At 33.3% G+C, this 12,450-nt stretch overlaps 1 protein-coding gene across 3 annotated transcripts in view; it reads right to left on the minus strand.

Moving 5' to 3' along the window:
* Window positions 1–558: 558 nt before the first annotated feature.
* LOC112454946 (aquaporin AQPAn.G-like) overlaps window positions 559–12,450 on the minus strand; it is a 27,025-nt gene continuing 15,133 nt past the window's right edge. The window contains exons 1-5 of one of the 3 annotated variants that reach the window (XM_025016597.1): window positions 10,389–10,648; window positions 3,712–3,969; window positions 2,926–3,210; window positions 2,406–2,615; window positions 559–1,302 (exon numbers count right to left, since the gene is read on the minus strand). In XM_025016597.1, the coding sequence (XP_024872365.1) occupies window positions 1,261–1,302; window positions 2,406–2,615; window positions 2,926–3,210; window positions 3,712–3,969 (795 nt within the window). In that variant the 5' untranslated portion in view covers window positions 10,389–10,648 and the 3' untranslated portion in view covers window positions 559–1,260. Of the gene's footprint in view, window positions 1,303–1,330; window positions 1,458–2,405; window positions 2,616–2,925; window positions 3,211–3,711; window positions 3,970–10,388; window positions 10,650–12,450 lie in introns of those variants that run through there. The other 2 variants (XM_025016600.1, XM_025016599.1) reach the window with 2 other exon arrangements.

The raw sequence follows: 12,450 nt of genomic DNA on the forward strand, positions 1-12,450 counted from the left end.
TTATAAGAAATATATTATATCATATATCCAATTCAAAATTTTATTACTCTTTTTAAACTAAATTTGTTTCTTAAGATGATTTTTGAAAAATTATATATTTGCGCTGGTTGACATATGTAGACTAAATATAACACTAACATTAAATTAAGAAGTGGTCTACCACGTAAGGCAGTTGGCTCACGATCCAGAGGTCCCGAGTTCGAATCCCACCAAGGTAAGTGTGTTTTTATATGTGTTTTTAAATGCGAAAAAATATTTATAATCATGGACTGCATCTTAAGAAACAAATTTAGTTAAAAAGTAGTAATAAAATTTCGAAATAAATAATTATTTTTTGTCGGGTGAATATTTGTTTATTATGGTTGTAACATCCATATATTATGGTTGCAACATCCATATAGTAGCTACCCTCACTAAGGTTAGGGCAACCATATGGAAACCATATAGAAACAATAGGTCACTTCCAGAGTACTATGGTTTCCATAACCCTTTTGTATGGATGGGCGAAAATTAACAGCATTATTCTGTTGTAGCAACCGTAACTTTTTCTCCGTGTGTGTTACTCAATGTGGCATGAGATGTCGGCAACGTTACTTCGTGACAAAAGATCTCTTTGGCTTTCTTCACACTCGAATCTTTCACGATTACAGGACGACGATCTATATCATTATCGTATAATCAAATTTTTTGAAATTTAATTCGTGCAATGAAAGATATTGTTATAAATTGGCAAAAAATTATAGGAAGAAAAAAAAAAGAGAGAGACTCTTAATGCCTTAATATTTTATAAAGCATGGAATTCTCTTGAGAAATTTAACTATCAATTTAATTTATTTAGTTGCATTAAATTTTCTTTGTGACTATATATTTCTATGATGCCTTAAATAATTGAAGCATTAAAGGCATTTTCAAATTACGTTAATATCTCTCTTGCTGAACTTTTAAAAATTGCTAACTGTACCTAATTATGAAAAACATGTACATTTTATTTTAAAGTCAGCGAATTGAAATGCAAATGATTGCGCCCGTAGATCGTCCTATCTCCTCAAGGATCAATAAAAATCGACGTCGTCACAATCGTGTTTTTTTTTTTTTTAACATCACTCCATTAGAAAGCAATTTTATATAAACTTCAGTTTCAAAATGCACGCGCGGTACTTTTTACATATAAAAGCTGTCGGATAGTTCTTATCACATTATATACGATAAAAGATGATTGGCGAGTTGGCAGAGAAAGACGGTTAGAGTCGGTTAAGAGCGTCAAGCGAGACTGGCGTTTTTCCTGCTGGCAAGATTCTGGAGCTGTAAAACAAGGATGTTCGCTATTCTCTTTTAATTTTTTTTTTTTTTAGACGCGGAAGTTCTATACTACGGGCGAATCGCTAGATCGCTCTTGTACGTCTGGGCATCTTCGTATCTTAAAGTCCGCCACGTCCGCTGTCAATGTACTCGAACCTCTGTGGGATAGAGACGATCGTGGACTTTAGAATGGAAGTCTCTTATCCCGGCAAAAGTGGTGCACTTGGTTCCGGTGCAAAATAGTTGGGAGATTTTGTAAAGAATGAAGAAAGAGCGCGAAATAGTCATAAAAGCAAGTATATCTTGTATGCTATCGTTTTCTTGAAAAGTTTCTGAACGATGGTTTTTCTTTTTTCGACTCTTTTAATGTTGTGAAAATTCTATGAAAATTAGGTACGAAAAATTATCTTGAACGAGATTCTTTTTCTTAAAAAAAAAAAAAAATATGTTTTTCTTCGAAAGATAAAAACGCATTTCTATCGCATTTTACTATCATACATTATGAGCATGCACGAATAAATTTTTTTATTAAGTACCCTTTGCAAGAATCGGACAAGAATTTGTGCTCCCGAAAAGTCACATCGTCAAGTAAAAAATATCGAAATTCTAATAAATAGTATTATTTATAAGTGGAAAGTTAATGCGTATTTCAGTGCAGCGATTTTCATGCGGATTAAACGTTTGTTAATGCATATAGGAAGATGCCAGACTTACATTGTATCTAGAAACTAAAATATTTTCAAGCCACCTTCAGACACTGACAATTTGAAAAAAATATCCAAAGCTCGATACTTAATTTAGTCAATACTTAATCTTTTATTTATTGAAAAAATTGAAATATCTGAATAATCATGAAGAGTTTACCAAAAATTAAATAAATTATTAAAAAAATCAAGGAACTCAATAAAAATGTATAGCTTCTTTATTAATTATTTAAAAAGTTTAAGAAAATTGGAAAATTTATCTAACAGAAATTAAGGAAAATTTAAGACTTAATAAATTTATGGAAAATTGAGAATGAGATAAAATTGATTATGAGATCTCGGCAACAGGATATTTTCTACTCGTGTCTGAAAGTGATCTCACATTCTTGTGGTACGATGTACCTCCTTTTCGTCGGTGGCGACGGAGGCATAAGTCCTGGCGGGGATTTCCGGTTGCTTGGCAGGTCCGATCGCATGCACGTAGATGAGTGCACCGGCGATACCGCCCATAATTGGACCCACCCAGTACACCCAGTGATTGTCGAAGACGCCCATCACCACGGCGCTGCCCAGCGAACGCGCCGGATTCATCCCCGCACCCGTTCGCGGTATCTGATTATTAAAATATTGTTACAAAAACGTAAAATAATAACAAAAACAAAACAAAATTATAACTCTTGAATTTCTATAAGACATCTAACAATAAGACTTTAAAGCAATTACAATAATAAAGAGTTAATTTTGAAATTTTAAACTTCAAAGAGTACAAAATAAATGTATTATATTAGGATAATCGAATTAAATTCGATTTGAATTAAATTAAAATTGTAATTTAATACAATTTTAAGATTTATTTTTAAATATTTAAAATATAATTAAAATAAGTAGGAACTGTCTTTGTGATTAGAATCGGAGTACTTACGCCGGCGAGATGGCCGACGGAGACCGACAGGCCGATTAAAAGAGGCGCGATGCCCTTGCTGTCTGGTTTAGCGGCGTCGCACGCCCCGCAAACTACCAGCACCAAGAGCAAAGCGAGGAAGAACTCGATGCCGAATCCTTGCACTGGAGTGATCCCGTGGGAGAGCTTCACCACGCCCAGGAAAGCCTCCATCGTATCGGCCGAAAGGGCTCTTATGATCGCCGAACCCGCGATAGCGCCCGCGCATTGCGCCACAACGTACAGAACACCCCTGATAATTGGTACCTGCGACCGAGAATTGTTACCGTAATTAACCGACAGGAAACATTTGGGCAAGAAAAGAAGACGAACTTGAACAGATAGTTCAAGTTGATTGGATAAGCCACATAATTAATTCAATCAACCATACTCAATTGATTTTTAATTACTAGAATCATTTATGTGATAATATAAAAATTAATTGCATTTATTAACGCGTTTATTTGAAATTTACTGGGATCTGTTTTGATCGTCCAGATAGTTCTGTTTCTTTATAGATGCAAAGACGATCGATTTTCATCGCGGGATATCGAATTCTTCGGGCTCTTCTAGGATAGATTTCATTTGCGGAATAATAAACGATTCTCGGTTTACATATGATAGACGTATACACATATATTATATCAGATTGAAAGCGATTTTAAATAGAAGGTTTTAGACAGATCAAGTGTTTAGAGGAATTTTCTACAGGGGCAAGTTAAAAATACTGAAATTTTTATTGAATATTAATATAAAATCTGTCACTACCTTGCCAATGACAACGAGACCGCACGTGACCGCCGGATTGATGTGACCCCCGGAGATATGACCTATCGTCTGGATTACGACCGCCACCACCAGACCAACGCACAAGCTAATAGCGACGACACTTCCGGTCACCACGGTACCGCAGACGAAGAAGTTGAGTAACAGGGTGCCGAAGAATTCCGCCAGAAGGGCGCGAGAAAGACCGACCTTCTTGTCGGTGAGCTCGTCAGCGCCCAGAGCATTCTTTAGATTCACCATCTGAGATATGTAAGCAAAAAGTAAGTGAAAAATGGAATCAATGTTAGGAAGAGGGGAAAAAATATATGTATTACAAACAAATATATGTAATCCGAATAAAGAGTAAAAAAATGTTTATCTCGAAGTAACAAAAAATTTTAATACTAGGGTAATTTTTGTTGAGATTTTATGACGTAGGATTATTACTTTAACGGCATTTTTCCAAGAGACAAAATATATTTAATTCGTTATCGTCTTTATGTAATATGAATAAATAAGAGCATTTTAGACGTTCAAAATTTAAAATGGATTTTTCTTTTGAGCTTTAACACTCTTTTTTAGCGACGTTTAGCGGCTCTGATGTCGATCGACGGAGTGGATCTAGATCGAGGACGCGACGTTTTATGAGCGCAGCCGCGACGAAAGCTTCGCCAGACTGCATTACGTATGCAGATCGTTACATCCTTACCTCAAACGATCGGTTCGAATTACCTAATCGCGCCAATCGCTCGCTGATCGAACGCTTTTACGCGCTTTAATTACAAGCAACCGTGTTTTTCTTTTCCAATCAAAACAAAAAGCTCACATATTTCATTGTCCGTATATTACTACTCTATAATTTACAATTTTGTGTTATTGTTTGTATTGCAATTTTGGAAAGAATATAAATAGCTTCTTTAGAACAAGAAAAATGAGAATTGGACGTAATTATATAATTGAAAATTATATAATTGCGATATTTGCGTGGCTTTAATGAAGAATAATAAGAATAAAAATTATTCTATGTACATTAGAATTTCATTCTTATTGTTAGTACATATCATGTTTAATTAGATACACAATTAAGTTTTTTTTCATGTTGCATGCGTAAAACAACGAATTAATTAATTTTTAATTAAGTTAAATACAATTTATATATATCTAGTTAGAATAATAAAAAATAGTATAAGTTATTATAACTTTCGATAAAACTGATTCTAAAATTATGTTTCATTGTATTTAAATTTTATTAATCTCATTCTTCAATAACATTTTTAATTAAGTTTTTTCCGAATAATTACGACATTAAAGATGCAATTGGCAATTTTTATTTTATTTTTACCTACTTAAAAAAATTGTGGATTTACTATTAATGTCTTAAATTTGTTTCAGAACTATGATTTCTTTTCGTGATTTGTTCCTTTTACCACGTTTCTTTTGCCGATAAATGTTTCAAGCAACAAATCATCGTCAGAGGCAAACCGGCTTCTCTTCCAAAAATGCCATCACGCGGATTACGCAATTATACAGGCGTCATTACTAAAGTCGTGAGCCGAGATGATCCGATCCTACAGATGATGTCACAGCCCGAGATTGTTCCTCCTTCGCATCCGCTCGACTCTGTCATAAAGCTATTTGTCGCTTGCATGGCCGATTTGCTAAATCTCGCCGTTACGAAAGCCCGGTAAGTCAGAGGAACCGGATTTATTTGTTGATGTGTTTATACGAGATCACACGATCGTTCGTCAATCCCGATTTTCGCGAATATAGATTGTAAGCCGAGAAATCATTTAGAATAATTAATATTTTACAGAATTTAAATCTAATACTTATTTCATAGAAATTTTATATTTTATAATATTAATATATATATTTTTATATATTAATATTTATTAATTAATCAATTTACTGATATTAATAATTAATATATAATAATTATAATACGCGTTCAGCAAATAAAAATTTACAGATGTTCTGAAATTTAATATTTTAAAAATACATTTTTTTAACAGGCCTCAAATCCGTCTTTTCTGTGAGCCAACACACATTTTCAAACCATCGATATATCATCATGTCGTTTATCATATTTTCTAACGTTTCGCGCGACTTTCTATTTTATAACATTTTGTCCGCGTGGCATTATTAGCTGAATTAATGAATTCCGCTTGACCGCGACAATTTCATCGGCTTGTAAAAGTGCGGTTAACGCTCGCACGTTAATATAGAGGCGTGCGACAGTGTCGGGGAAATTCTGCGAAATTCGAGTCGAATCTTTATTTCCCATCGTTTATTTAGCCTTCCTGCCATTAATTTCATCGCTGTAAGATCATGAAGTAAATGCGTTTTTTCCGCAAAGATTTAATCAAATCACGAACGCGCGCCGACAACAACGCAAGTTTACGTTGCGAATTGCGTGCTAATAGATAGAACAATTATTTCTTGTTTGTACTGGCGATTATTTATGTGTTAAACGTTATGGAAGCTTTTTTATCAAAACGCGAATCTTTCCACAAATAATAGCTTAAAAAATTTCCTTAGGAAATTCCACAAAACGCTGTCTAATTTCGAAAGTATAATATTATGAAGCGTGCTCTCGTTCGCATAATGTCATCAGCATATGTTATATTATTATTTGCATATTATTGTTTATTGCTATTTACTTTATTCTGTAATATGACATATGCATGATAGTACAATTTCTATTTTATTAAGTGTAAGAACATAAAAGAAATTGGCAATAAGAGAGTCGACGCGGTTATTAGTGCGTAATGTCAAAAGACAGATATATTTGCATATTACAAATTTCCTGACGTTTTGGGCTCTTCTTCAAGCCATCCTCAGCGGTACAACAATAAACCATTCTCCATCATAACCATGAGTCTTCGGATTAGGAGGTCGGAAAACCATGAGAACTAAATGATTGCTATCTATAAGTGGTCAAACATAATTAATGAAACAAAGAATAAGAGCAATAACTCATTTTTATCCGAACACTCACCAGATAGTTCGGAGAACGGAGGATGATCAACAATATAAAATTACATTAAAGATTAAAGTGTCCATGACATGTTATTGTCACAATAGATCGCACGACACTGTGAGCCGTCAAGTTGAATAAGAACAATTATACCAAGTAAATTAGGAATGGGTCATGTAGGTCATAATGGAAATCACATTTGTTGGAATACGAATACACATTCAGTTATTACGGAACATAGAGTAAATTTTGATCATGAGTTCGACTGGGAGAATGTCGCAGTCTATGACAAGGAAAAATATGTATCTATAAAAACGACTTGTTTCAAAAATAATTTACATTAAATTGCAAATTAATAGCCTTGATTTACAAAAAGATACTAAATTCCTACATCATGCATACGTTCCTATTTTAAATAAATTTAAATAAATTGTAACATTGCGCTTGTTTGTTCCTTGGTCTGAGAATGATATTTATATACATTTATTTATTTATTATTTACACTTTTATTTCCATTATGACCTACAAGATTCCTAATTTACTTGGTATAATTGTTCTTATTCCACTTAACGGCTCACAGTGTCGTGCAATCTATCGTGACAATAACATGTCATGGACACTTTAATCTTTAATGTAATTTTATATTGTTAACCATCCTCCGTTCTCCGGACTATCTGGTGAGTGTTCAGATAAAAATGAGTTATTGCTCTTATTCTTTGTTTCATTAATTATGTTTGACCACTTATAGATAGCAATCATTTAGTTCTCATGGTTTTCCGACCTCCTAATCCGAACGCTCATGGTTATGATGGAGAATGGTTTATTGTTGTACCGCTGAGAGGATGACTCGAAGAAGAGCCGAAACGTCCGGAAATTTGTAATATGCAAATGTATCTGTCTTTTGACATTACGTACTAATAACCGCGTCGACTCTCTTATTGCCAATTTCTTTTATGTTCTTATTATTATTGAGAGTCCTTAATTATTTTATTATTATTAAGTGTAATTTTAACATTTTTTTAAATATCTTTATATGACTTTTTAATTCAAGTTATATCTACTTAATTATAATGTAATTATATAATTGTTTATTTAAAGATTGTATAAGTGTGTTTTATGACTTAATTCTAGTCGTCTCAAAATTTGAATATTTAGATTTCACACGATCTGGCAATCTCGATATGGATCATTCCAATCATCTGTCAACAATGATCGCAACAGAGCTGCAACAGAAAACGGTGCGCAACATGCACGTCCTATAAATAGATAGGTAACGAAACCTCGAAGGTTTCCAGGTGCGCGGTCTCGTTTCTCCGGTTTTTCTGTCACAAGTTTTTGTCATTTTCCCATACCGCCCCTCCTCTGGCTTCCTTTTCACACGCTTCGCTACATTCGACGGCGAACAAAATAAAGGTCCTTCTCGCCTTCTGCGATTATCAATATTGCCTTCCACCTGGCAATAAAATCTCCCCTCCGTTCTACCGTTCATCTGAGAATCCACCTCGGGTTCGTTTTCTTTTGTCGCCGGTCGTTCCGCGAAAGCGAAGACCAGTCGAATCGGAAGCATAAATCACCCGTTAGATCCTCCAGTGATTTATCTGAACCGTTAGAGAGATCGTTATCCATATATGGGGTCTCTCTCAGGATTTTTCCCCACCACTTTATTTTTCCGTGCTATTTCTCGGTGGACATTGCACGGCTTCTTCTCGATCCCTTTAAAGGATCGATCGACGATCGGCCATGTCCGACCGGCGATCCATTCGTTCCACTTTAGGCCGAAACTTTTTTTAGGCTAATAGCTTTTTCATCGATCGGTGAAAGCTTAATTTGGCTTAAATTAAATTAATTAAATATTATTTTAAAATCTAAGGTTTTTAAAAAATAAAAGTATATATTAAAGTAAAATATATTAATTTTAATTTTAATGCCCGGTTAGATTTAAAAATTTAATCGTTAAATTAATTATTTTTTTCCCCATTATTCCTTTGTTGTACAAATTTTTCTGCAATTGAACATATTTTGTTGAATTTTAGTAGGTATATGGAGGTTTTTGGAGTTGCTAATTGCAAATCTGAAATCGAAATTCAATAAATCAAAGTGGCGGATTTAATATCAAAAAAATTTTTGGCATTTTTTTTAACGAAAAAGTTTAATATAAATAAAAAGTATATATACCGCAGATATAAATTACATATAAGTAAATTATCAAAATTCTTACAAGAAAATTTTGCAGTGTCAAATTTTGATTTAAAAAATTTTATTTTAGAAGTAATAGATGAATTTAGAAATTAGGTAAGACCAAAAAAACGGGAAAATAATTACATACTTATATTATTAATGTAGGCACACATACAAGTATTAGAAACATAATGGTATCTGTTAGAATTGGCAGGTCAGGGATGACGAAATTAATCGATTAGGATTAATGAACTGAAATTTTGCTTTATTAGTATATCGCGTGTACATCTGTACGAGGCTGAGGTCGAGAAGGAACTAGAACGAACTTAGGCAACAGAGAAAAATTTTTACTATATGGACGCCGTAGAACACAGCGTCATCTGAAATAACTAGATGTGAATATACCAATAACGCCTCTATATTCCGCAGCAGCGTCACGGCTTGGTTGCCTATGGGGTAAAACGAGAGCGCGAGTTGCTCAACTTCTAACGTACAATATCAAATACGCAAACCAATTATAAAATACGTAAAAGTATAGAAAAACTGCAAAGAAATAGGTGTCACTAAACAACACAAAAAGGATTATATAATGTATATTTTTTATGTACATATACACCTTTATATTTACATAATTTTATTATATAAGTTTTTATTTGTATCTCTATTTTCTACCTTTATTCACGTGATCACAGTTTTCAATCAAATTCATATCGCAATTTTAATTTAATATCTAATTAAATCCAACGTCTACACATCCAAAAATATTCTAATTTACGCAATATAATTATGTGAACGATACAGTAAATCATTTATTAAAATATTTCTTTAATAAAATAAGCTTTTGCAAAGCATGTTATATAATTTATATGATAATTAACCATTTTTCTTCTTAATAACAATTATTTTTCTCAAAAATCAAGAAGTATTCTAAAATGCCGTCGAGTTGCGCGTATCAATGGAAATATCAGGAACAATGGAAAAACATAGCGCGTGACTTTCGTGAAAACGACGTGAAAACGACGATAAAATGCGAAAATAGCTGGACGTTTGTACAAACGTCACGTATTTACTAGAAGAGACCATGATTGGCATCTTACGTCGTGTTAAATGCTAGTTTGATTTGAATCGCAAACGTTTCATTCCGCGTCTAACGTATAGCGCCATTTGTGCTTCAGGCTTTCAAGGTGATCGAAATTATGATCTAGACTTGCTCCTCCGACTTGTCTTACATGTTTGTTTATTATTTGTGCTTAAAGCTTTTCCGGCAGATTTTGACGTCTTATATGTTTGCGATAACCGACTAACTTTAGCTGCATTACATTGAGTTCTTAATTTTAACATTCATATATCCATTTCTTGTTATATTTCTTTATTATATCTACTAAAGATTTAATCACGCAAAACAAATTAAATTAAACAGATGTACGATAAATAAAATAAATTATAAATATTATAAATATATAAATACAAAAAATGACAAACATACATAAATAAAATTAAAAATGATGAATGAATCTCGACTCACCCCAAAGTCTTGCAATTAACGTCCAACTAATTAATAAATTCTTCCTAGTTTTGTGTTGACAGCTCCTCACGAGTCCTTTGACAAGTACTTGAATGTGCGTCAAATGTTGCTTGATAGTTTCTGTAGAGTCCTTTAAGGTATTGCCGTCCTTCAAGATTTTTTTATTAGAAATCCTACGGAAACCAACTTACGGCGAAGCCGAGATGGCTCTTTGAGAGCGACCGAACGACAACTGTCGCAAGTTGAGCTCTCGGGCCGGTCGGGCCTCACGTAGATAGGTATTCGTTCTAGTAATTCTACCGCCTGGCTGGCGTACAGGAAAGAAGTAGGGATATCACGGTTAAAAGTGGCGAGTGCACGAACACAAACAAACGTAGACGAGTTCGCGCGTGAAATGTGCACATACATACACGTCATTTTGATAAATAAAAAATTTACCGCCTTGTGTACTTTCGGTAACGTGTCGCCGACGAAACTGCGGTCAATCATCTCCGCTTTAAGATGAATTTCGTATGAAACGGGAAATTCTTTTGAAGGTTGATTTAAGCAGCGTCGAGAAATTTACAGTTATCTTTCCTTTAGACCTCGATTTTAGAAAGAATTGAAACAATTTCTGAGAGAAAGTTTAAATATTTATTCAAATACAGTGAATCAATCTTGATTCACATAAATGCAGCAAAAATTATCTCTGTAATTAATCCTATAAATAATAAAACTGTTTTGACTTTTGTATCTTTTTATCTTTTTTATCTTATCGTAGTGTGAAAAATAATAATGATAATGCAATTGATATCTGCGAAAATATTATGTTTAAACGTTAAGAAGATTGCGGATATGGAGACATCAACTTTAGGAAAATTAAATGAATATCGAATCGTGATTAGAGATCTAAATTTCAAGAGAATTTAATTTAAAAAAAACTTATTGGTTATCGAGAAGTATGATTTAATCTGAAATGTACTTGTATCTTTTGAAATTTTTCGATCCCTTTTAAGATTACGTAGCTATAAAACAGTTTGTTCTTTTATTCAGGCTCGTTACCGATTCACCTCTCGGCTTTTGCGTCACAACTTTTTTCACGCCGGTCCACCGTTAAATGCGATCGCTTCAAAAAGTTAGAAAGGAAAGGAACAAAACTCGTTTCTGGACGACCGCACCGTCCGAAATATACCATATAAATTTTAATACAGGTTGACATTTTTTGACATACATAAGCATAAATAAATATGCGTACATAAATGTAAGATATAATATCCAAATGTAAAGATATTCAAATATTCCCAAAAGAGATGCGAAACGAGCACTGCGCAGTTTTTGCGGTAGCGAATTGCTTTGTGTCTTTGGCGCGCGCTCCTTCGATCGTTACCTTTCCTGAAACCTGTAATCGGAAATGACGTTTTCCCGGTAGGAAAAGGAAAGTACGGTTTCAACGGTACTTCCTTGCGGTGCACGCGATGCATAACGAAGGGGGAATCACCTAACCGCGACGACTACTCCGAAGACAATGATTTCATTCTGGATTCTGGCCTTAACCTGCGATTAATTAATCTCTACTATTTAATTTCTTCCCATTAATTTCCCAATTATCCTTTTCATGTTGTTCTTTTTAATTCGGACTAGTATTTCTCAATTGCTAAGTGATTCGCTCACAAAAATAACGATGCAATTTTTTACGTTTTTATTTCAAAATTACATTGTTTTCCATTTATGCTTTAATTCAATCATTTCCTTTTAATTACGTACTTAACTTTTTTTTATTTTAATTATTTTTCTAACTTATTTTATTTTTATTTTTATAAGTATATTTTTAATTATTCACACAACACTTTTAATTTTATTTTTATTCTCTGTTTAATTTGTCTTTTTATCTCTGTTGAACAGTCTTTACATAAAACACGAATAGATAAGTGATTGAAAAAGAAATCCTAAATATAATTTCTCGCGTCAAACGTCAATATTCTTGTTATCTCTTCTCTAAGTTTGCTCTCAAATTTGTTGAACTGTCTTTACATAAAACACGAATAGATAAGTGATTGAAAAAGAAATCCTAAATATAATTTCT

Source organism: Temnothorax curvispinosus, unplaced genomic scaffold (assembly GCF_003070985.1).
Source record: "Temnothorax curvispinosus isolate PA1 unplaced genomic scaffold, ASM307098v1 QBEX01005552.1, whole genome shotgun sequence".
NCBI lineage: Eukaryota > Metazoa > Arthropoda > Insecta > Hymenoptera > Formicidae > Temnothorax > Temnothorax curvispinosus.